Raw genomic sequence first — 26,405 nt, forward strand, 5'->3', positions numbered from 1 at the left:
GTCATTGTAATTTCTTATATCTAATAATAATTGTTTTATAAATGTGGGACATCACATGTTAGGTGCATATATATTTAGGATTGTGATATTTTCCTTTTTTTTTTTTTTTTTGAGACGGAGTCTCGCTCTGTCGCCCAGGCTGGGGTGCAGTGGCTGGATCTCAGCTCACTGGAAGCTATGCCTCCCAGGTTTACGCCATTCTCCTGCCTCAGCCTCCCGAGTAGCTGGGACTACAGGCGCCCGCCACCTCGCCCGGCTAGTTTTTTGTATTTTTTAGTAGAGACAGGGTTTCACCGTGTTCACCAGGATGGTCTCGATCTCCTGACCTCGTGATCTGCCCGTCTCGGCCTCCCAAAGTGCTGGGATTACAGGCTTGAGCCACCGTGCCCGGCATGGATTGTGATATTTTCCTATTGGAGTGATCCTTTTATCACGATATAATGTCCCTCTTTGTCTGTCTTAGCTGTTGTTGCTTTAAATTCTGTTTGTCTGACATTAGAATAGTTACTCCAGCTTGCTTTTGATTTCCATTTTCATGAAATATCTTATTCTACCCCTTTACCTCACGTTTATGTGAGTCCTTATGTATTAGGTGAGGCTCTAGAAAACACCAGATACTTGATTGATATATTCTTCCCCATTCTGCTATTCTGTATCTTTTAAGTGGAGCACTTAGACCATTTATATTCAATGTTACTATTGAAATGTGAGGTAGTGTTTTATTCATCATGGTAGTTGTGGTGTTTTTCTTTGTTCTATTGTTTTATAGGCCCTGTGAGATATATGCTTTAAGGAGGTTCTATTTTGGTGTATTTTGAGGTTTCAGATTTAGAACTTCTTTTAGCATTTCTTGTACTACTGGCTTGGCAGTGGCTAATTCTATCAGCAGTTGTTTGTCTGAAAATGACTTTATCTCTACTTCATTTAGGAAACTTAATTTTGCTGAATACAAAATTATTGGCTGTTAATTATTTTGTTTTAAGAGGCTAGAGATAGGACCCAAATACCTTGTAGTCTATAGAGTTTCTGCTGAGAAATCTGCTGCTAATATGAGAGGTTTTCCTTTATAGGTTACTAGATGTTTTGCCTCACAGCTCTTCCGTTTCTTTCGTATGTCTTGACTTCAGATAACCTGATGACCATGTGCCTGGGTGACGATCTTTTTGCAATGATTTCCCAGGTGTTCTTTGAGCTTCTTGTCTTTGGATGTCTAGAACTCTAGCAAGGCCAGGGAAGGTTTTGTTGATTATTCCATAAAATAAGTTTTCCAAACTTGTAGATTTCTCTTCTTCCTCAGGAACACTAATTATTTTTGGGTATGGCCATTTAACCTAATCCCAGCTTTCTTGGAGGCTTTGTTCTTTTCTTAAAATTCTTTTTATTTTTTCCCCTTATTCTGATTGGTCTACTTACAAAGCCCTGTTTGTGACCTCTGAAGTTCTTTCTTCTAGTCATTCAATTCTACTGTTGAAACTTTCTGATGCATTTTGTTTTTCTCTTAGTGTGTCATTCTTTTCCAGAAATTGTGTTTGTTTTTTATTTGTGATCTCTATTTCTTTGCAGTACTTTTCATCTCTAACCTGTACTGATTTTTAAATTTCTTTAAGTTGGTTTTCACCTTTCTCTGGTGTCTCCTTGAATAGCTTAAAAATCAACCTTCCGAATTCTTTCCAGGAATTCTGATTTTCTTCTTGGTTTGGATCTATTGCTGGGGAGCTAGTGTGGTCTTTTGAGGGTGGACAAGAACCCTGTTTCATCGTATTACCAGCATCACTTGTCTGATTCCTTCTCATGTGTGTAGATTATTTCAGTGGGAAGATCTGGAACTCAAGGGCTGCTGGTCAGATTCTTTAATCCCAAGGGGTGGTCCCTGATTTGTGCACTCCCCTTCCCCTGGAGATGGAGCTTCCTGCAAACCAGACAGCAGTGATTGCTATTGTTCTTCTGGGTCTCTCCACCCAGCAGGGCTGCCAGGCTGGTGCTGGGGAGTGTCTGCCCAGAGGCCTGTGATGTGATCCGTCCTCAGGTCTCCCAGCTGTGGATGGCAGCACCTGCCCCGGTGGAGGTGACAGGGGACTGAAGTGGACTCTGTGGGGTCCTCGACTGTCGATAGGTTTACTGTGGTGACTTTCTCAGAGACTGGTTATTCTAGCAGTGAAGTTGTCACGTGGACAGACTCAGGACCTCTGGTTATCCAGGATGCTGCAGGAGGTGGAATTAGCTCGTTTCCTCCTTCCAAGGAGCAGGGTTGTTCTGTCATGAGTTGCTTTTATGTCCCGAGCTGGTTGGCCTCCAGCCGGGAGGTAGCACTTTCGAGAGAGCAGCAAAACTGTCACCTGTCCTGTGGAATCGCAGCAGCCTGCGGCTTCTTTCAAGGCTCTGTGATTTGTTGTTGTTATTTTTCTGGTACGGTTCTGTGGTGGTTCCTGGGGCAGAAGTCCGCAGTGTGAGTCTCCACATGCTGTTCTCTCTGTCCTGGTGGGAGCTGCACGTCAGCACTGTCTCCCATCTGCCATCGGCCCTGCACGCTTTCACTTGCTTCCCAAAACAGTTGTGTTGTGTGGTGGAGATCAGAAGGGTAGTTCACACCCCTTCAGCAGCAAAGATGCCGTCCTGAATATTGAAACTAACTGGTTTCCATCCTAAATGCCTTGGATGAGCCGCCATCTCCTTGTTTCAGTGCTGGGCGCCACAGGCTTGGAGCTGCTTAGACTCTGGGGGGAGGCACAGTGGAAATTGAGGTCGCTCCAGTGTTGCCTTGCACTGTTGCCGCCTGGCCACCTTGCCGTCTCTGGCATCATGGAGAGTGCGGGCAGGGGACCCCCGGCCCTCTTCCTTCTTCTACTGCCCCGGGGGGAGCAGCAGAGAGCATATTGTTTTTTATTTGTGATCTCTATTTCTTTGCAGAGGGGCTGGAGGAGGATGAAGACATTATTCATATTTTGATTTGTTTATTTTACATTTTGATTTTTCAGGCCACTTGGAATTATTGTTGTATTCAGGGAGATAAGAGATAAGGTTATTTTATCCCAACAAAGTAACTAGTGGTTTTCACCTTGTGTATTAAACATTGCACCTTTCCCCCTCAAATTGAAAGACCCCTTTCATGGTTCACTGTGATTCCCTAAACACAGGCCCAGGTCTGTGTCTGGATGGTCGTCTCTGTCTCATGGGTCTATGTCCTGGAGCTGCACCATCTGTTTGAATTATGGAACCTTATTTAGCTACTATATTTTAATATCCTGCAGGCAAATAAGCCTCTTAAGATTTTTTCATTTTTCATTTATTTTCAACGATCCTTACACATTTATTTTTCCATATGAGCTTTCAAATGACTTTGTCCAGGTCCTAGACACATGGAATTCAGGTTGCAGTTACTTTAGTTACGCACTCTCCATAGGGAGGGGCCCACATCACAGCCCCCACAGAGAAGCAGCAAAGGTCCCAGAAGCCAGACTCTCCACCATGGCCAGGAAGTGGCACGCAGCCCCCCTTCCCCAGGTGTGCACCAGCCCCAGCCCTCACAGACACCAGCAGGGGCTCGGCCCAAACCTTCCTGGGCAGAAGAGACAGGGCCTGTGTCCCTGGAAAAGTCACCGTCCCTTACTCCACAGCCAGGGGATGGAGAACTTCCCTGGATCTGGACAAGGCCCTGTTGGTAGTTATCACACCTGCAGAGAATTCATGTAGACTTTTGCTTAGTTCAGCAGTCAAGGTGTATGGCTTATTGGGAAAAGTTCATTCCCTTTCAAATGACCCATTAAGTCTTGTATGAAATTGCTTTTCTCAGAAGGGTGATTGGCAGAACTACTGTGTAGATCCGAAGCACTTGAATTTCACTTTGAATTATCGCGTAACTGTGGTCTTTTAAGTAAAATATAAAAATGCTTTCTCTATGATGCATTTTTATCAAAATTAATAGGAACATAACTATAACTAGACTTACAAACGTTCACTCTAAAACCAAAGCAAAAGGAAAAACTAAAATTGTGTAATGATTGCCACATCAATGTATATACATTGTAGAAAATGTGGGAATGGCAAAGATTCCTAGGCAAAAATGAAAGTCACCTGACCCACCTGAAGCCCCTGTGACATGTGTGACGTGCTGTTTTATAAAATTACAGTCACCTTGTAGCTCAGTGTAGCCCAGCTACACTGACTGAGGACACAACCTGTCCAAGGCTCTGGTCTAGGGCGGGGCTGTCACACTGCGGGAGGCACTGCTTTACAGAATCCAAGTGGGAAGGAGTCCTGGTCCTTTACACCAGAAACTCCTTCTGCTTCCCAATGTGCAGTAACCCGGGAGCACTCACACAACTTCCCGGGAGCTGCTAGTCTCCAGGTTCTGAGACACGTGGGCCTCACAGCAGTGGTGCTTACGGGACACTCTGTGGCCTCCAGTGCTGCCCTGAGCCCCCGACAAAGCTGAGATGTGTTTCTCTCCTTTTGCTTGCCCCACCAGAGTCAATGCCAGGGACTCCCTGCAGATTTACAGGCGCCCCTCTCCGTTCTCCAGTACTGTTCACCCGGAAGGGGGTTCGACGGCACAGGTAAGTTGCAGTCACCAGCACTGGAACGCGAGGACAGGGCCGTGTGCAGAATGTGTGGTCTGAGGTCCCCCAAGCTGAGGTTAAGGCAGTATTCAGATGGAAGCACTCTGTGTCCAAGGGTGCTGCTCCCATGGGAATGATGGGGGGAGCGCAGAAGAGAGATGGAGTGAGAGGCAGGAACGCTTCCCAGCTGTGGGTGATGCCACATCGGCAAACACTCTGGCAAAGCTTTAGATGCTGAGCGTATACTTATCATATGACCCAGCACTTCCACTCCCAGATTCTTACCCAGGAGCATGGAAAACAACATGTGTGCACATGTAGCAGGTGTTTTTCTTTGCTAGAGATTCCACAGGGAGGAACCACACATGGGGTGTTGGAACAAGAAACGTCTTTTCTCACATATCTGGAGGCTGGAAGTCCCAGAGCACAGTGTCTGCAGGGTTGGTTTCTCCCAAGACCTCTCTCCTTGCCTTGTAGACGGCCACCTGTTCTCTGTGTCCTCCCACAGTCTTCCCTCTGTTTTTGTCTCTGTCATAATCTCCCCTTCTTAAAAGGACACCAGTCTCTCTGGTTTAGGGCTCACCCTAATAACCTCATCTAACGTCAGTTACCTCTTTCAAGACCCTGTCTCCTCATACAGTCACATTCTAGGTCACTGGGAGTCAGGATGTCAACCTATGAATTTGGAGGAGGATAGCGTTCAGCTCATAATACAAGGATTCGAGGGAAGGGTGCTGTCCCACCAGTGAGATCCTATTCCATGATCCAGGCATCCTTGAAGTACCATTACTGAGAACTGACTAGTAATGAACATGAATTCTAAGAGTAAGCTCAACCTCAGCAACGTCTTTGTTCATCCTATGCATTTTGCTTCACTTCCCCACAGGAAGCAGATGGTGTCCGGAGTCTGTCTTCACTTGGGTGAGTTTGTAAGTTTAATCGGATTATTTTATCCATCAGTAACATAGTTACACACTCGTCTTATCTCATATTACTTAGGAAAATATGTCATCTGTTTAATGTCTTCAAATAAACTGATGACACATTAGAAAATCAAAACGTTTCACTTAACATTTATATCCATTCACATAACTTATTGCACTTGTGTCTTACTTGAAAAAATTATAGAATCCTTCATAGCTAACATTTGAACTCATGACCAAAAATCAGGCCAAGCATAGTTATTTTCTAAGTCTATCTTTAAACACATGTAATGGCTGAGTCTGTGTATTTTTTAAATGTTTCTAATAGTGTTTTGTTGAGACACAGGTCTTGTCATTTCACCTCTAAACATGTCCACTGATGATAGCTCTGACCCAACACTGCACAAATCCAGCCCAACTGAACACAACTGTGTCACCCTCCAAACTACAAAAGCTGAAGGACGACCGTTATAGAGGTCATTACCCAGTTTTAAGCACACATTTTAATCACTAACCTGTTTCCATGAGGAAATGAAACTTCTTTGCAGCCATGGTAAGTACAGATTCTTCCCAGAGAACCTCAAGTCAGGATACACTTCTCCCAGAACACAGAGTAACAGGAAATCTAGTCACACATGATGGTGAGTGAATTATTAACCTTTGTTTCCTGTTCCATTTTCCTCTGCATATAATGAACACAGATTAACTTTGTATTTTAGAAGCTACTTTAGACAACATTTCCCAGGGTTTCAGGGTTTAGATATTGCACTTCTGCCTTCTAACCTGAGGAACTTTTCATCTGCAGTGATATACTACAATTTAGAATGAAATGATATTGAAAGATAAAAGTCATTGACTGAATCCATCCCAGGCGTGCACGCCCACCCCACACACATACCCACATTCACACACACACATTCCTACACAGACACACTCACATATACACACATACACATGCACTCACACACACACACACTGTGGCACAGCATCCTTCCTGCCCTCACATCACGTCCTGGTCCTGACCCTACCTGCTGTACTCCCGCGTTACTACAGGGATTCTCAGCTGGCCCCACAGGGGAAGCGCCCACCTCAGCCTGCACAGAACAGCCCCGTCCTCTACTCTGGGCACCCGGCAGGTACTGCTGTCCTGGCCCAGGACCTCTGGGGTCTCTGCCACCATTCCAGGAGGTCATGCTGCTGAGGGGGGCCAGATGGCCAAACTAGGGAGGGCCCAGTGGACATAAGCCCAAAGACAGGGACAGCATCCAGGGAGGGTGTGTGAGGGAGGCTCCTCGTGCTGGGAAGAAGGAGCACCCACACCTCATGGCTCGGAGCTGCTCGGAGTTCCTCTAGAGACACCTGGGATCCCAGACTACTGAGGTCACCGCGTGGCTCCCGGGTCTCCCCCCTCACAGATCAGTGCACCCAGCTGGACTCATCCTCCCAACCCAGCTGCCCTGGGTATGGAACAGCATGTACATGGGGAAGATTTAATCCCAACTCGTTCTTACTGCTGTTCACTGTGTTGCACGCTCATTGCTCCAATGTGTTGCACAGTAGTAGCAGTTCCTTAAGAAATCTCCATACTGTTTTCCACAGTGGTTGTACTAGTTTCCCTTCCCACCAACAGTGTCATTTCACCACATCCATGTCAACATCTGTTATTCTTTGAGTTTTTACATTATGAATATTCTTGCAGGAGTAAGATGGTGTTGCATTGAGGGTTTTATTGGCATTTCCCTGATAATTAGTGATGTTGAACATTTTTTCATATGCTTGTTGGCCATTTGCATATCTTCTTTTGAGAATTGTCTCTTCATGAACTTTGCCCACTTTCTGATGGGATTCTTTTTTTTTTTTGAGACTGAGTCTCACTCTGTTGCACAGGCTGAAGTGCTGTGGTGTGATCATGATACACTGAAGCCTCTGCCTCCTGAGTTCAAGCATTTCTCCTGTCTCAGCCTCCTGAGTAGCTGGGATAACAGGCGCCCACCGCCACACCCAGTTAATGTTTGTATTTTTAGTAGAGACTGGATTTCACCTCGTTGGCCAGGCTGGCCTCGACTGTTAATCTCAAGTGATCCACCAATCTCAGCCTCCCAGAGGACCAGGCTTACAAGAGTGAGCCAGCACACCCTACTGGATGATTTTTTTTTTTTTCTGATTTGTTTCAGTTCCTTTTTATATTCTGTATATTAGTCCTTTGTCGGATATATCGATTGTTAGTATTTTCTCCAGTTCCGTGAGTTGTCTGCTTACTCTGCTGATTATTTCTTTTGCTGTGCACAAGCTTTCTAGTTTAATGAAATCCCATCAGTTCATCTTTGTTTTTGTCGCATTTGGTTTTAGATTCTTGGTCATGAACTCTTTGCCTAAGCCAGTGTCTAGAAGAGTTTTTGCGATGTTCTCTTGTCGATATTTTTATGGTTTTGGGTCTTAGATTTCAGTCTTTGATCCATCTTGAGTTGATTTTTGTATTAGGAAAGAGTTGAGGATCCAGCTTCATTCTTCTGCATGTGGCTTGCAAATGATCCCAGCACCATTTGTTGAATAGAGTGTCCTTTCCCCACGTGATGTTTCTGTTTGCTCTGTCGAAGCTCAGTTGGCTGTAAGTATTTGGCTTTAGTTCTGAGTTTTCTATTCCGTCCAATTCGTCTACATTCCTATTTTTATATCAGTACCATGCTCTTTTGGTAATTATAGCCTTGTAGTATAGTTCAGAATCGGGCAATGTGATGCCTCCAGACTTGTTCTTTTTCATTAGTCTTATTTGGCTATGTGTGGTCTTTATTCATTCCATAAGAATTTTACGTGTTTTTTGTTTTTTGTTTTTTGTTTTGTTTTGGTTATGTGAAGAATGATGATGATATTTTGATGGGAATTGCATTGAATTTTTAGTTTGCTTTTGGCACAATAGTCATTTTCACAATACTGATTCTACCCAACCATGAGCATGGGATGTGTTTCTATTTATTGGTGTTTTCTATGATTTCTTTCAGCAGTCTTTTGTACTTTTTTTGTACAGCTCTTTCACCTCTTGCATTAGGTGTATTCCTAAGTTGTTTTTGTTTTTTTGTTTTTTTTCTATGTTTCTTTTGCAGCTGTGGCAAAAGGGATTGACTTTTCCATTTGATTCTCAGCTTGGTCACTGTTGGCACATAGCAGTGTTACTGATTTGTGTGAATTGATTTTGTATCCTGAAATTTGACTGAATTCATTCATGAGATCTATTAGCGTTTGGATGAGTCTTTAGGGTTTCCCTGGTATATGATCATATCGTCAGAGAATAGCGACAGTGTGACTTCCTGTTTACCTATTTGAATGCTCTTTATTTCTTTCTCTTAAAAAAATTTTTTTTTCTTTTTGAGATGGAGTTTCGCTCTTGTTGCCAAAGATGAAGTGCACTGGCATGATATTGGCTCACTGCAACCTCCGCCTCCTGGGTTCAAGTGATTCTCCTGCCTCAGCCACTCGTTTAGCTGGGATTACAGGCACCCGCCACCACACTCAGCTAACTTTTGTATTTTTGGTGGAGACAGGGTTCACCATGTTGGCCGGGCCAGTCTCGAACTCCAGACCTATTTCTTTCTCTTCTCCGATTACTGTGGCTAGGACTTCCAGTCCTGTGTTGAATAGAAGTGATGAAGGTGAACAAGTGTCTTGCTCCAGTTCTCAGGGGCAGGGCCTTCGACTTTTCCTCATTCAGGATAATGTTGGCTGTGGGTTTGTCATAGACGGCTTTGATTACCTTGAGGTATGTCCCTTCTTTGCTGATTTTGCTGAGTGATTTAATTATAAAAGCATGCTACATTTTGTCACATCGTTTTCCTGCATCTATTGAAATCATCTCGGATTTTTTTTTTAATTCTGTTTATGTGAAGTGTCACATTTATTGACTTGCATGTGTTAAACCATTCCTGCATCCCTGTTATGCAACCCACTTGACCATGGTGTGTTATCTTTTTGTTATGCTGTTTGATTCGGCTAGCTAGTATTTTGTTGAGGATTTTTGCATCCATATTCATGGGGGATAGGCTCTGGGAGGAGGCACAGTGGAAATTGAGGCCGCTCCAATGTCGCCTTGCACTGTGGCCGCCTGGCCACCTTGCTGTCTCTGGCATCATGGAGAGTGCGGGCAGGGGACCCCCGGCCCTCTTCCTTCTTCTACTGCCCCGGGGGGAGCAGCAGAGAGCATATTGTTTTTTATTTGTGATCTCTATTTCTTTGCAGAGGGGCTGGAGGAGGATGAAGACATTATTCATATTTTGATTTGTTTATTTTACATTTTGATTTTTCAGGCCACTTGGAATTATTGTTGTATTCAGGGAGATAAGAGATAAGGTTATTTTATCCCAACAAAGTAACTAGTGGTTTTCACCTTGTGTATTAAATATTGCACCTTTCCCCCTCAAATTGAAAGACCCCTTTCATGGTTCACTGTGATTCCCTAAACACAGGCCCAGGTCTGTGTCTGGATGGTCGTCTCTGTCTCATGGGTCTATGTCCTGGAGCTGTACCATCTGTTTGAATTATGGTACCTTATTTAGCTACTATATTTTAATATCCTGCAGGCAAATAAGCATCTTAAGATTTTTTCATTTTTCATTTACTTTCAACGATCCTTACACATTTATTTTTCCATATGAGCTTTCAAATGACTTTGTCCAGGTCCTAGACACATGGAATTCAGGTTGCAGTTACTTTAGTTACACACTCTCCATAGGGAGGGGCCCACATCACAGCCCCCACAGAGAAGCAGCAAAGGTCCCAGAAGCCAGACTCTCCACCATGGCCAGGAAGTGGCACGCAGCCCCCCTTCCCCAGGTGTGCACCAGCCCCAGCCCTCACAGACACCAGCAGGGGCTCGGCCCAAACCTTCCTGGGCAGAAGAGACAGGGCCTGTGTCCCTGGAAAAGTCACCGTCCCTTACTCCACAGCCAGGGGATGGAGAGCTTCCCTGGATCTGGACAAGGCCCTGTTGGTAGTTATCACACCTGCAGAGAATTCATGTAGACTTTTGCTTAGTTCAGCAGTCGAGGTGTATGGCTTATTGGGAAAAGTTCATTCCCTTTCAAATGACCCATTAAGTCTTCTATGAAATTGCTTTTCTCAGAAGGGTGATTGGCAGAACTACTGTGTAGATCCGAAGCACTTGAATTTCACTTTGAACTACCGTGTAACTGTGGTCTTTTAAGTAAAATATAAAAATGCTTTCTCTATGATGCATTTTTATCAAAATTAATAGGAACGTAACTATTACCAGAATTGCAAACTTTCTCTATGAAAGCCAAAACAAATTGAAAAATTGTGTAATGATTGCCACATCAATGTATATACATTGTAGAAAATGTGGGAATAGCAAAGATTCCTAGGCAAAAATGAAAGTCACCTGGCCCACCTGAAGCCCCTGTGACATGCGTGATGTGGTGTTTTATAAAATTACAGTCACCTTGTAGCTCAGTGTAGCCCAACTACACTGACTGAGGACACAACCTGTCCAAGGCTCTGGTCTAGGGCGGGGCTCGCACACTGTGGGAGGCACTGCTTTACAGAATCCAAGTGGGAAGGAGTCCTGGGCCTTTACACCAAAAACTCCTTCTGTTTCCCACTGTGCAGTAACCCGGGAGCACTCACACAACTTCCTGGGAGCTGCTAGTCTCCAGGTTCTGAGACACGTGGGCCCCAGCAGTGGTGCTTACAGGACACTCTGTGGCCTCCAGTGCTGCCCTGAGCCTCCCACAAAGCTGAGATGTGTTTCTCTCCTTTTGCTTGCCCCACCAGAGTCAATGCCAGGGACTCCCTGCAGATTTACAGGCGCCCCAGTCCGTTCTCCAGTACTGTTCACCCGGAAGGGGGTTCGACGGCACGGGTAAGTTGCAGGCACGAGTGCTGCAACCCGAGGACAGGGCTGTGTGCAGAATGTGTGGTCTGAGGTCCCCCAAGCTGAGGTTAAGGCAGTATTCAGATGGAAGCACTCTGTGTCCAAGGGTGCTGCTCCCATGGGAATGATGGTGGGTGGAGCACGGAAGAGAGATGGAGTGAGAGGCAGGAACGTTTCCCAGCTGTGGGTGAGAGACACAGACGGTACCAAAGCGGGAGCCCCCAGCACTGGAGCGCCACCGTCAGGCTGCGGTGATGGGCAGATGCCCAGGGCAGTCTCTGAAGTGCCCAGAAGACACAGCGAGGGACAGTGCTGTCATAAAGGATGGAGGGAAATTGTTAGCCATGGCAGAATCCATGTACTATGTTTTTAAAATAAAATGCTGAGGAAGGACTGTGTGTAGGAGACAGATGGGGATAGAGATGTGTGTGTGGACACATGTGCAGGTATGTCGGGGTGTGTGTTTATGGGGGTGTGGTTTTGTGTGTGGTGTGTGGTCGTGTATATGTGTGAATGGTGTGTGTGTGTTACATGGACTCCGTGTCTGTCCGTCACAGGAAAGACCAGCACGGCTGCTGGCTTTAGGGCCACGTATTTCTGTTCCTGCTCTGGGGCTGGATTCCAGTGGTTTCTGCTGGGTCATTATTTATTTTTAGAGATGGCATTTCACTCTGTCACCCAGGATGGATTGCAGTGGTGGGATCAGGGCTCACTGCAGCCTCCTCCTCCCGGGCTGAAGTGTTCTTTCTACCTCAGCCTCCCGAGTAGCTGAAACTATAGGCGTGTGCCACCACACCCAGCCAATTTATTTTTTATTTCTTAAGAGATGGGGTCTCACTCTGTTCCCCACGTTGGTTTGGAACTTCTGGTCTCAAGCAAGCCTCTGGCCTCAGCCTCCCATAGCAGTGAGATTACAAGCATGAGCCACTGTGCTAGGCTGTGGGGAAATTGTTTTGAGCAGGCTTTGTGAGGCGGCCAACTTCTGGAGGCTACAGGTGACTTCCCCTTCTCTGTGGGGGCAGGGCCACCTCACCACACTTCCCCAGACTTCAGGGAACAGGCTCTTGAGACTTGGAAGTGAAAAGGGATCAGCCCAGCCTGGAGGAACAGCGACACTGGCGTCCAAGCCTTGCCCCTTGCCTGCACTTCCAGAGAAGATTTGGAGACACACTCAGTGGAAACCGATCGAGCCCCCAGCCCTCCCCGACCCAGACTCAGCCACCAAAGTTCCCTCACTCCATGTGGCACACGGGCTCACGGGATTTTCTCTGCCTGCGATCGTCCGCGTGGACGCATGCTGCCCGGGTGCAATCGTGAGTCCCCTTGGTCTCTCCGCAGCGTCTCGCTGTAGATGATGATTTACAGTCACTCTCGCGTGAAGCCACGTGACGCTTGGTCTGAAGCAGAGAAGATCCGCTCAGCATGAGGTTGAATCCCAAGCCCACATCTCTGTGGGCTACAGGACAATCCTATAAAAACGACTCCCTTGGTTCATTGTTCACCTCGGGGAGGAGAATTCCGTCTGAAAGTGAGCGTGACTTCACTGGCACCCGCGTCCGTGGCACAGCCCTGTGCTGCGCTCCACAGACCTGCAGTCCATCGCCTCCCCTTGGAGTGGGCCTGCGGCTGCAGACAGCGTTGTCCCAAGAAGACAGCCTGAGTAGATGAATGGAACAAACTGGAAATTCCGGAAACAAGCCCTTGTTAACATTTTTGCTGTTTGGCTTAAATGGAAGGTGCCAAGACAAGGCAATGGGGAGAAATGGAAGCATTTCTTTTTTCTTTTTGTTTTTTTAAAGACGGAGTCTCGCTCTGTCGCCCAGGCTGTAGTGCAGTGACCGGATCTCAGCCCACTGCAAGCTCCACCTCCCGGGTTCACGCCATTCTCCTGCCTCAGCCTCCCGAGTAGCTGGGACTACAGGCGCCCGCCACCTCGCCTGGCTAGTTTTTTGTATTTTTTTTTGGTAGAGATGGGGTTTCACCATGTTAACCAGGATGGTCTCGATCTCCTGACCTCGTGATCCGCCCGTCTCGGCCTCCCAAAGTGCTGGTATTACAGACTTGAGCCACCGCGCCCAGGCGAGAAATGGAAGCATCTCTAATGAATGTGCTGCAGCAGCTTGATAACCACATGCCAAACACTCACAGCTCAGTACCACGTAGAAAGCAATGCAGAATCCATCACAGACCTCATATTTAGAGAAAAGTTTAACATCCCTAGAAAACTCATAGAGTATATTTTTTTAACACTAAGTATACAGTCGACCTCTTAAATTGGCTAAGAGCACAAAATGTAACAGGCAGAAGGTCTGTTTCAAATAAATTAAAAAGCTATGTGTTTTTGAAATGTGTTTTTAAAATTTTCCCCAAGTGAGATATATACACACCCACAAAAATAGTGTGTGAAGGAAAGCTGTCATACAGAAGGAGTTGTGTCCTGAATTCTTCAAGGAAACAGGAAATAGGAATTAATTGAGTCAGTAACACATTAACTGTTCAAATAGGAATTAATAGTGTCAGCAACACATTAATTTTTTTTTTTTTTTTTTTTTTGAGACGGAGTCTCACTCTGTCGCCCAGGCTGGAGTGCAGTGGCCGGATCTCAGCTCACTGCAAGCTCCGCCTCCCGAGTTTACGCCATTCTCCTGCCTCAGCCTCCCCGGTAGCTGGGACTACAGATGCCCGCCACCGCGCCCGGCTAGTTTTTTTTTTTTTTTTTTTTTTTTTTGTATTTTTTAGTAGAGACGGGGTTTCACTGTGTTAGCCAGGATGGTCTCGATCTCCTGACCTCGTGATCCGCCCGTCTCGGCCTCCCAAAGTGCTGGGATTACAGGCTTGAGCCACCGCGCCTGGCCCACATTAATAATTTTTTTAAATTGTATCTTAAAATGCTGCATGGCACAAAGCTGTAGTACATAAAGTATTGGTAGGTACAAAGGGAAAAGTCTGTACAACTTTTAGCAAAAATGCTTTTGCAGAAAAGCAAATTAAAATAATGCAAACAGAATTCCGAGGTGACTACAGCTAGACATCAGAGCTACAACTTCTCATATCTGTGTCAGACAATCGTGTTTATCCAGAATAGACTAAAATTTCAGGACAAAACATGGACTTTTTAACAGTTCTTACTTTACCCATTTTAAGTTATTTTTATCTCCCCCACCACCCGGTTCAGTAATTCAGCAAGATCCAGCAGAAAGAGGACTACCTTTGGAATTGGCTATTTAATGTTTCTTCCTATGGTGAGACTGTCATGGAGCCTGGACATTGCAGGCTCATGCATCCATGACCAGTGTCCCACTCGGGTCAAAACTCAGCAATAGACTTGGTGAACTGGGCTTCCCGCTGCTGTTTTGTTCTCCTACTGATGAAGGTCAGCTTCAGGGTGTATTTGCCATCAAACCTTTTAAGACTGGAGGGCAGCTCCCAGATATCACCAGAATCCACTCCTGTAGGCTCTTTTCTGTGGGCCACGAGAAAGATGGTGATCTCAGATAAGGTCTAAATGGTCAGAATTCCCATCATCACAGAACAGGATATGAGGCACAAAGCCAAAACGGGCTTGGACTCTGGAAAGGGATGCGTATAATCCCAAGTCACAGCCACTATGGCAAAGCAACAGGAGATTGTATAGATAGTGAGGTGACCGTCGATTAGACAAAAATTCTCCACATATTTGTATTTTTCCAGAAGTGCCTTTTTGGCAGAATCATCCAGAGTTTTCACAGCTGATCCATCCCACTTGTCAGTTTTTACAGGCATATCATCTATCTTCCATTTATCCAACATGCCGCTACGGCCTCTGCCTGTCCCACAGCTGGAACCCCCGCCAGCCCCACCACCGCCACCACCACCACTGCGGTGCCTCCTGCCCGGGCAGCTGCTGCCGCCATCTTGTCCACCTCTGCATCTCCCTCCATAGGATATCTTTGTGATCTTCTGTTAGGCAATGTTTTCTTTGATAGATACCAAAAACACTATTTCTGAAAAAAAGAATAATTTGACTTTAAGCATTTAAAAATTTCCCTTCAATTGACACCATTAAGAGAACGAAAATATAAGCCACAGACTGAAATAAAATATTTACAAGTCATATACTTGTATCCAGAATATTTAAAGAATTTTCAAAACTCAGTAACAAGAAAACTCTGTTTTTAATTGGGCAAAAGATTTGAACACAAAACTTCCCCAAGGCCGTAATATGAATGACAAAGCACATGGTGCTCAACATCATTTACCATCAGGGATCCACAAGCAAAAGCCCCAATAAGATAGCATGGCACCCATGTTAGAAAGGCTACAATAAAAAATGATTTGTAATGTAAACCAGGCATAGTGGCTCACACCTGAAATCCCAGCACTTTGGGAGTCCAAGGAGGCAGAAGGATTGTTTGAGGCCAGGAGTTTGAGACCAGCCTGGGCAACCTATGTCTAAAAAAATAGATTTTTAAAAAGATGAACAACACCAAGTGTTGGTGAAGATGTGGGAGAACTGGAAGTCTCATCCATTGCTAATGGGGATGAAAGATGATGCCACATCACCAAGCAGTTTGGCAAACCTTCTGATGCTGAGTAGGTACTTTTGATATGACCCAACGCTCTCACTCCCCGATTCTTACCCAAGAGCAATGAAAGCAAGACTCTGTCTCTAAAAAAAAAATTAAAAGGAAGATGAACAATACCAAGTGTTGGTGAAGAGGTGGGAGAATTGAAAGTCTCATCCATTGCTCATGGGGATGAAAGATGATGCCACGTTGGCAGGCGCTCTGGCAAAGCTTCAGATGCTGAGCATATACTTATCATATAACCCAGCACTCCCACTCCCAGGTTCTTACCCAAGAGCACTGAAAACAATGTGTGTGCACATATAACAGGTGTTTTTCTTTGCTAGAGATTCCACAAGCAGGAACCACACATGGGGTGTTGAAACAAGAAATGTGTTTTCTCACATATCTGGAGGCTGGAAGTCCCAGAGCACAGTGTCTGCTGGGTTGGTTTCTCCCAAGGCCTCTCTCCTTGCCTTGTACATGGCCACCTGTTCTCTGTGTCCTCCTACAGTCTTCCCTCTGTTTGTGTCTCTGTCATCATCTCTGCTTCTTATAAGGACACCAGTCACTCTGGATTAGGGTTTACCGTAATAGCCTCATCTAACATCAGTTACCTCTTTCAATACCCGGTCTCCTCATACAGCCACATTCTAGGTCACTGGTTGTCAGGATGTCAACCTATGAATTTGGAGGAGGATATAGTTCAGCCCATAATACAAGGATTGGGAGGAAGGGTGATGTCCCACCACTGAGATCCTATTCCATGTCCAGGCATTCTTAATGTACCGTTACTCAGAACTGACTAGTAATGAACTTGAATTTTGTTTGAGAATAAGTTGAATGTCAACAAGGTCTTTGTTCATCCTATGAATTTTGCTTCGCTTTCCCACAGGAAACAGATGATGCCCCAAGTCTATCTTCACTTGGGTAAGTTTGTAAGTTTAATGGGAATGTTTTATCTGTCTGAAACATAGTTGTACCCTTGCCTGAACTAGAATTACTTAGGAAAGTATGTCCTCTATTTAATGTCTTCCAAGAAGCTGATGACATAATGGAAAGTAGAAATGTTTCACTTAACATTTATAGCCATTCATGTAGCGTATTGCACTTATCTTACTTGAAAAAAATTACAGAATTCTTCATAAATAACATTTGAACGTATACACAAAAATAAGGCCAAGTGTAGTTATTTTCTTTCTTTAAACACATGTAATGTTGTGAGACTGAATGTATTTTAATGTTTCTAATAGGGATTCATTGAGAATTAGGTCTTGTCGTTTCAACTCTAAATATATCCACTAATGACAGCTCTGCCCCAACACTGCACAATTCCAGCCCAACTGCACACCACTTTTTCACCCTCCAAACTACGAAAGCTGAAAGAGGACCATTATAAAGAGGACCATGATCCGGTTTTAAGCATACATTCTAAAGGGTACCCTGTTCCTTGATGAAATAATATTGTGCAGCCATAATAAATGCATATTCTTTTGTTATGCATTTGTTATGAATCTCAAGTACAGGATATCTCAAGTACAGAGAATCTCAAGTACAGGATACACTTGTCACAGAACATAGAGTAATAGGAAATCTACTCACACATGATGCTAAGTTATTTACTCTTTGTTTGCAATTTCATTTTCCTTTCCATAAAATGAAGACATACTAACTTTATATTTTAAAAAGCAACTTTATACATCATTTCCCAGGGTTTCAGGGTTTAGATATTGCACTCCTACCCTCTATAATAAGTTTCATCCAGAACCATTTAATACAGTCTAAAATGAAATGAAATGGAAAGATAAGAATCATTGTCTCAAAGCACTCCAGGTGCACAGACACAGGCATGCACGTGTGCACATACACACACACTCTCTCTCGCACACAGTCAAATGCACACACACTCTCTCTCACACTGACACAGCCTCCTTCCTGCCCTCACATCACATCCCGGTCCCCACCCTGCCTGCCATACTCCTCCTGTCACTGCAGGGAGTCCCAGCTGGCCCCACAGGGGAAGCGCCCACCTCAGCCTGCACAGAACAGCCCCGTCCTCTACTCTGGGCACCCAGCAGCTGCAGCTGTCCTGGCCCAGGTCCTCTGGGGTCTCTGCCACCATTCCATTAGGTCATGCTGCTGAGCGGGGCCAGATGGCCAAACCATGGAGGGCCCAGTGGACATACGCCCAGAGACAGGACCGACATTATTCAGGGAGGGTGTGTGAGGGAGGCTCCTCATGCTTGGAAGAAGGAGCACCCACACCTCATGGCTCAGAGCTGCTCGGGGTTCCTCTAGAGGCACCTGGGACCCCAGACTGCTGAGGTCACCGCATGCCTCCTGGGTCTCCCCCTCACTGATCAGTGCACCCAGCTGGCCTCATCCTCCCAACCCAGCTGCCCTGGATCATGGAGCAACATTTTTAAAATTATTATTTATTATTTTTTTGAGACAGGGTCTTACTGTCTCACCCAGGCTGCAGTGCAGTGGCACAATCTCAGCTCACTACAACCTTTGCCACTTGGGTTCTCGCAATCCACCCACCTCAGCCTCCCAAGTAGCTGGGACCACAGGCTCATGCCACCACGCTGAGCCAACTTTTGTAGAGATGGGGTTTCACCACGTTGCCCAGGCTGGTCTCAAACTCCTGAGCTCAAGTGATTTGCCCGCCTCAGCCCCCTAAAGTGCTGGGACTACAGACATGAGCCACTGTGTCTGGCCGTGGAGCAACATTTAGATGGGGGAGAATTGAATACCTAACTTATACTTAGAACTTAAAGCCTTATGACATGCTCATTGTATCAGTTTGAATACCATAGTACATAAGTTAAAAATATTCTGCACCTCCCTTCCTGAATACCACCTCAAAATGCCATTTTAATAATAGAGGGTAAATACATGTTTTTTCTCTCTACATATTCACTCACGTTGAGAGGTTACCGTACACCATATGAATCATTCTGCAGCTTCCTCTTTTGATTTCTTCAACAGTATGGCATGGATCACGCGCGTGACTGGCGTGGATCACGCGCGTGGCTGGCGTGGATCACGCGCGTGGCTGGCGTGGATCACGCGCGTGGCTGGCGTGGATCACGCGCGTGGCTGGCGTGGATCACGCGCGTGGCTGGCGTGGATTACGTGCGTGGCGTTTCACAGAGATGTGAGATATGTTTTCTTCTTGTGAGGAACTTCACCCTCTTTCATGATGTGCATATACCGTGGCTTAGTCAACCGTTGTTCACTACGGGATATTAAGTTTATGGCCAAGTTTAGGTTTTGCAAACAAAATTGCAAGAAGCACCTTTGTGCCAGTGTTGGCAGACACTGACAATATTGTTTTCTCTCTGTTACTAATGACACTGAACATAGTGTCATTCTCTTTTTACTGTTTCACAGTTCCTCTTGTATGAATTAGCTTTTCAAATGTTTGCACACTTTTAAATGGAGTTGTTTGTATTGTCAATATTAAGTGGTCTTTGCACATTAGGGATAATACTTCTGTGATCTATGTGTTTCCAATGTATTTCTTTCAGTCTGTCTCTTAAAATTTTGTGTTTATCATGTCTTTTGCAATGTGAAGGTCATAAATTTTTCTGAAGTCAAAGTTGTCAAATGTTCCTGTCTTACTTTAAAAAGTGTTTCTTACTCCAGAGTTTTACAAATATCATCTAGAACTCTTTGCTGATATTTTCGTAATTTTTCTCTTTTGGTTTTCCTTATATTTTGATTTTCGAGCCATCCTGAACTTACTTTTGCATACAGGGAGAGAGCTAAGGTTATTTTATCTCAAAGACTTAACTAATGGTTACCACCTTGTTTATGAAACAATACACCTTTCCCATCTAATTCAAAGGCCCCCTTTTCTAGTGCTTGCCATAAGCACTAGACTCAGATCTGTTTCTACACGTTTATTTCTGTCTTGTTGATCTGTGTCCTAAACCATGCTGTTTTAATTACTGGACCTTCCTGAGCTACACTTTAATGTCTGACAGGCACATTCTCAGGTTTTTTCATTTCTAAAAGTTCTGACAATTTTTAAAGTTAATTTTTTCATGTAAGTTTATTTAAAATTTATATGGAAAATACATTTTGTTTCAGTTCCAGGAAACCTGGAATTTGGAGCAAAGTTGCCTTAAACGTACACCTTATTTTGAGAGCGGCCCATAGTGTTTTCCCTGCATCCCAACTCCACAGGGAGCCCCAGTAAGTCAGTCTCCCCCAGCTGAGCAGAGGACAGAAGTTCCTGTCTTGCTCTTCCTGAGTGCCCCAGAAGCTCTGCCCTTCATGGTAACGCTCTGGGGGCAGTGCCAGAGTTCCGGGCCAGGGAAGGCCAGCCGGCTCAAGAGGCAGGCAGCTTCCTGGGTCAGAGAAAGGCCGCCCAGGAGGTGTGCCCCGTTCATCAGTTTCTCAAACCTGAGAATTGCTTAAGAGTTGTGCCTGGTTTCAGCCATCAAGGATTAAATATCACTTAGTGTGAAAATGCTCTTTCACACAACCCACTAATGTTTCTTCTAAATTGGTTTTCTTTGATTTAGTGAATCCAGGTTATGCTGAATTTTACTTCGAAGTATAGCCTGACTATGGTTCTGATATTAGGTAAAAACTAAGACATTTTCTCTTTGATCCGTTTCTGGCAAGAATGATAGAAAATTGATTGTGACCAGGATTGTAAATTTTCACTTTGAAAAAATATATATGTTTTATCAGTACACATTCAAAATGGAAAACAAAAATTCTTGGTGTAAAAACCTAACTCACTCACAGTCCTCCCACCCACCAATGGCTACTGCAGGCATTTTGATTGGCACCTCCTGCAGCTTCCCTGTTAACATTTTTTCTGTGTATGAGACCCATTTTCTAAATGAAATTATAATCATGTTATACACCTCTTTAGGACCTGCTTTTTAAACTCTACGTTGTTCTGTCTGATGGGCATAAACCACTCCATCCTTAAATCATACTCCTCTTTGTTGGAAGCTGTCTTCATTTCAATCGAGTCTTCTCCATAGGAGAATGAGCTAACCTAACCTCGTTTAACGTGAAAAGTGTTACACTAACAACACATAAGTTTACAAAGCCTCTAGATGCAACAGGCGATAACTTGCCATTAACCCTTTTTCTTGTCACAGAAAATGCTTCCATGGTCACCTAACAGTTTGGATCCAGCTGGTCCACCTTATAGACTCCCTCACAGCCTTTTATTTCAGGCTCTGCCTGCTGGGCACTGGGCACATTACAAACATCAGTTTGTAGCGATCAGGGACTTTGTTTAAATCGTGTCATGCTTTGCCACAGGGGGAAAATCCATCCATTAAGTGCCTGTGCGGTGTGATGTTGCTAATCACAGGTCTATTTTAGTGGGAAATGTGTAGGAATTTATAGTGTCTCTAGTGGTGGATATTAGACAGAGTTATGGGGATATTCTGGTCTGCATGTTTGCTGTGGGATGTTGAAGGGAATGGGTGGATTCAGGCTGACCAGCTGGAATGAAAGTGGGAATAGGGAGCAGGATTGCCCTTGTGAAGACCCTAATCCCCAGCGCCTCATTCAGTGGCTTGTATTAATTTTCCACTGGAGGCTGGGGCCGTTCCTTTGTATTATCCCACTAGCAAGCATCAAGGGTGCTTTCCATGTGAGACTCATGCCCACGTGGTGTCTGTTGTGTGGTACACTTCTGAGCACTCACACAACCTCCCAGGAGCTACCTGTTCCTGGGATCTGCTGACAAGCAGAAACCATGGTAATGGTGCTTGCAGAACTTTGGAGCCTTCATGGCCTGTTGTGAGCTCCCCGCCAAAGTAAGACTCTGCTTTGCTGACAGGTGGTCTTTCCTTCCTCCTCTGCTTCCTAGCAGAGGGGATCATGAGGAGCTCCTGTCTCCCCGCCAGGCCTTGAGCCTGAGTCCTGCCGCTGTTTGGCATCTAGAAAGGACCTCGCCGTCTGGGGTATCCCCAAAGCTGCTGGCCTCTTCCCTCCAGTGAGCACCAAGCAGTCTTCCTCCACAGTGGAGGTTGCAACAATACTCTGAGTTGCTTGTTTGACTAATTGTAAGCATTCATAGGTGTTCTAGTCTGTTCCGCCTGCTTCCACAGAAGTACCACGCACCAGGGGCTTAGGCAACAAACATGTATTTCTCACCATTCCAGAGCCTGGGAAGTCCCAGGTCAAGGCGCCAGCAGATCTGGTGTCTGGTGAGAGCCCCTTCCTGGTCCTCCGATGGCCTCCTCTGGTTGTCCTCACACACAGGGAGTTGAGAGTGAGGTCCGACTCGGATGCCTGTTCTAAAGACACTGGACGAATCCTGTCATCAGGGTCCCTCGTTCGTGAGCTGACACCAAAGGCTCTGCTTTATGACACACAACCCTCGGGTTAGGACTTTAGCATGTGAATCTGGGGGACACGGGCACTCCGTCTACAGGAAGGGTCCTGTGGAACAACATCAAAGACAGGTGTGGAATAGAAGAAAAAGTCGGGGACAGAAAATATTTTCAACTATGAAACACGTGTGTGTGTGTGACAGAAGTAGACAGAACACAAAAATAGGTGTTGCAGTGCCGGAAGTACCGTGTGTGCATCTCAGCGAGGTGTGTGGACGTCTGCAACCAGTCTGAAATGCGGCAGACCAGGGCGATGGGCGGGCAGTTATGTGATGGGGCGGAGGACAATCGTTAGCCCTGGTGGCATCCAGGTGCTGGGTTCAGGTTTTTTTGTTTTTTGGTTTTTTTCTGTAAAGCCTTTTCCAGTCTTGTTTATGTTTGAAATTTTAATAAAATGTTGGGAAAACTGTGCATATAGGAGACAAGTGGGATTAAATAATGTGTGTGTGTTTGTGTGTGTGCGCGCGTCTAACTGATGGTCAAAAGATGGTGCATGTGGGGAGGTCTAGGCAGGCAGATCACGAGGTCAGGAGATCGAGACCATCCTGGCTAACATGGCAAAACCCTGTCTCTACTAAAAATACAAAAAATTAGCCTGGTTTGATGGCACCACCTGTAATCCCGTTACTCGGGAGGCTGAGGTAGGAGAATCTCTTGAACCCAGGAGGTGGAGGTTGCAGTGAGCCAAGATCGTGCCACTGCACTCCAGCCTAGGCAACAGAGCAAGACTACGTCTCAAAATTAATTAATTAATTAATTTTTTTAAAAGGTGGAGCACGAGAGTGTGTTGGAGACACATTTAAATGTCCAAGGAGAACTGAGTGAGGGAGCCTGCAAGTGGGGCAGGGCTGGGAGCACTGAGGACACAGCACAGGATGTGTGGGCAGGTCTGGACCCACACCCGGAGGTCAGCTCGGGCAGAGCAGAGGAGCTCGGAGAGGAAAGGAGGGCAGATGCAGCTACCATCGGGCTGTCTCTGTGCACTGAGAGCTGAGCACTCACACACCCAGCAAAGGGTGTAAGGCTAAGGGCGCAGGTCTTCACAGATGTCCCGCGTCTTCACTGAGAGCTGAGCACTCACACACCCAGCAAAGGGTGTAAGGCTAAGGGCGCAGGTCCTCACAGATGTCCCGCGTCTGCACTGAGAGCTGAGCACTCACACACCCAGCAAAGGGTGTAAGGCTAAGGGCGCAGGTCCTCACAGATGTCCCGCGTCTGCACTGAGAGCTGAGCACTCACACACCCAGCAAAGGGTGTAAGGCTAAGGGCGCAGGTCCTCACAGATGTCCCGCGTCTGCACTGAGAGCTGAGCACTCACACACCCAGCAAAGGGTGTAAGGCTAAGGGCGCAGGTCCTCACAGATGTCCCGCGTCTGCACTGAGAGCTGAGCACTCACACACCCAGCAAAGGGTGTAAGGCTAAGGGCGCAGGTCCTCGCAGACGTCCCACGGGCTCGCTCCCAAGAGGCTGCGCAGCGAGAGGGAGGCTGCACAACTTGACCCCTCCCATCCCCATCAGGCTGCAGTGCCCAGTTTTCCTTCTGTGGCCCCAGAGATTCAGAAGGACCCACCTGAAGATCTAAGGTTTGTCTTTCACTCCACTTAGGAGAGCCCCATTCTGACCATGGAAGGTCACACCCTGGCCCTTAACTCCAGTGGCCACAGTCACGGAGAGTCTGATGGGGACTGGCCTGCACCCCCAGACCCGGCCTGTGAGCTGTTTCTCTTAGCTGCAGGCTCAGTCCAGGACCTGCGTCTGATCCTGCTGCTCTGATATCCCCCAGAGGCATCCCAGGCCCCCCTCTCTCACTCTTTGCAGGAATCCAAAGCTCCTCTTAGCAGAGCGATCAGGAGCTAATTGGCACCGTAACCTGCATTTGGACTTTGGCATCAGACAGACCTGGGTTCTAGGCCAGTGTGGAGATGCTGCTGGTTCTGTAACCTCGTAAGTTTTTAATCCACTCCGAGCCCCTATTCCTCACAAGGATATGAGGGATATTCGTATCGCTTCCCAAGAAGGTCATGTGTGAGCTCCTGGAGTTGTGAACGTCACTGCCAGCGTCTGGCGTAGTGAATGGTAGTTGCCTCTTTCCCCTTGTTTTGGATCCCAGGTGCCCAGAGTCACACTAATCCCAATCCTGGGTAGGAACACTGATGCATCCTTGATCTGAGTGACGTGCTTCCTTCACTGACTCTGTATTTTGTTTATTTATGATAATGGAGGAAGCACCAAAAACAAAAGCAGAGTCTGACATCGTTTTTGTCTTCTGTCAGGGCCCCCGTTCCAAGTCCTTGCACCCCGCTCATGTTCTTCATTCTCTTGCTTGCCTTTAAATTTTGTTCCTTAGATGGATGTGTGTGTGTGTGTGTGTGTGTGTGTGTTTGTGTGTGTGTGTGTGTATAGAGAGAGAGATGTATAATATTCCCAAAGAGTACATACATGCAATACATTGGTTACTTTTTCCTTTTTCTTTTTTTTTTTTTAACAGAAAGGACGTTGTATGTATGTAATATCTGGAATCTTTGGGGAATCACTTTCTTCACTTAATACTGAATTGTCAAGGTCTGTCCATACTGCGTGTCGCTGTAGTCTGTTCGCGTTTGCTTCTGTGGCTGTTCTACCCCATACCGCACTTAATTACCCGCTCTGCTATGGTTGGGCATGGAGACGGTTTCCAGTTTTTCGCTACCCAGCTGTGCAGCTCAATCTTGACAGATCTCCTGTTGTACAGGTGCAACCATTTCTCCCGGGGCTATTCCTAGTGGTGCAATTGCTAGAATGTCCAGCTCTCAGAGATAAGGCCACTATTTTTTAAAGGTGTTGCACATGTTACACTCTCACAGCAGGCTATAAGAAGTCCTATTGCTTCGTGTCCTCTCCACACTTGGAATTGACAGTCGAATAGTGTGAACTGGTGGCTTATTGTGGCCTCCTCCAGTATTTTCCTGATTATTAATGAATCTGAACACATGTGAGCCATGCGAGTTTTCTCTTCCATGAAGCACTTGCTCATGTCCCTAGTCCATTTTTCCATTGGACTCTTTGTGCTTCTCATTGATTTATATGAGTTTTTATATATTCTTTATACACACCTTTTGTCAGTTGGGTGAATTACAGATAGAGTCTGTCCATGTGCAGCTTAACTCCATGCTTAATTTAATATACCATTCTAGAAACCAGATCATGCATTACAATATAGTCATGTTTATTCATATTGTAAAAGGAATGCTTTTAGTTATTGATTAATGAATCTTTCCACCAAAATATCTAAAAGATAGCCATCTGTTATTTCTACTAAAGGTTTTAAGTTTTGATTTTGAGAGCCAAGTCTTTATCTTTTGTTGATTTCAGTGTATGGTGTGAGGTAGAGATCTAACTTCATTCTTTCCTCTATGGATTTGTATTGTTTCCAGCTCCATTCATTGATCCCCACTGGCATAAAAAGCTACCTATGTCCTCAGCTCCATTTATGCGCATACTTGAGTCTATTTCTGGGCTGTGTAGTCAATTCCACTTGTCAGTTTGTCTATCCCTGCACTAATTTCTTGTCATCTTACTTCCCATAGCTTCATAAGTTCTGAGAAGTAAGTACTTCATCTCTCTCCCACAAAAGACTCTAGTTATTCAGTATTATGGTCACAAACCCCACTCTTTCCTTTCTAGCGCGTCCCCCATTCTCCCACCTGCCATACCTCTGGTATCCTGACATCAGACCCTTCTTATCTCCTGTGGGTTGGCAGAGGCTAGCTGCTTGCTGTGTGGGGTCAGCAACATGTTCCATATATGGACACTTAGCTACCACCCTTGTGCTTAACCTCACATCCCAACCCCATCCTCACTCCTCCCCCTTTCCCCTGGGACCCACCGTATCTTGGGGCCCTGGAGCTTCTCCATTACTTGGTAGGGAAGACAACCTCCTTTAACTCAGCATCTTTGTCCACATTCAGCTTTTTAAAAATCCAATCTCCCAATCTCTGATTTTTAATTAAAAAGTTCAAGCTATATATATATATATATAATGTTTAAAGTAATTACTGATAAGAAATGATTCACTTCTGCTATTTAGCTTTTTGCATTCTGTATATCATATATATTTTTTATTTCTCAATTCCTGCCCATTTAA

General features: G+C 45.5%; 1 protein-coding gene and 1 pseudogene across 22 annotated transcripts in view; one reads left to right on the forward strand and one right to left on the reverse strand.

Annotated features, from left to right (window-relative positions):
- The window catches only part of LOC105464584 (probable palmitoyltransferase ZDHHC11B), a 125,793-nt gene that overhangs the window by 87,951 nt on the left and 11,437 nt on the right, over positions 1 to 26,405 (forward strand). For 17 of the 22 annotated variants that reach the window (XR_011625190.1, XR_011625189.1, XR_011625183.1 and 14 more), the window contains 4 exons: positions 4,466 to 4,553; positions 5,443 to 5,477; positions 11,261 to 11,348; positions 16,800 to 16,834. The exons of 4 other annotated variants lie outside the window; for them this stretch is intronic. Coding sequence is in view for 4 of the 18 variants with exons in the window: in XM_071099143.1 (XP_070955244.1) it covers positions 4,466 to 4,553; positions 5,443 to 5,477; positions 11,261 to 11,348; positions 16,800 to 16,834 (246 nt within the window). In the remaining 14 variants the exon portion in view is untranslated. The remainder of the gene's footprint in view (positions 1 to 4,465; positions 4,554 to 5,442; positions 5,478 to 11,260; positions 11,349 to 16,799; positions 16,835 to 26,405) is intronic. One more of the 22 variants, XR_011625192.1, reaches the window with a different exon arrangement.
- On the reverse strand, positions 14,581 to 15,253 carry LOC105463274 (signal peptidase complex subunit 2-like; annotated as a pseudogene).

Source organism: Macaca nemestrina, chromosome 6 (assembly GCF_043159975.1).
Source record: "Macaca nemestrina isolate mMacNem1 chromosome 6, mMacNem.hap1, whole genome shotgun sequence".
NCBI classification, from domain to species: domain Eukaryota; kingdom Metazoa; phylum Chordata; class Mammalia; order Primates; family Cercopithecidae; genus Macaca; species Macaca nemestrina.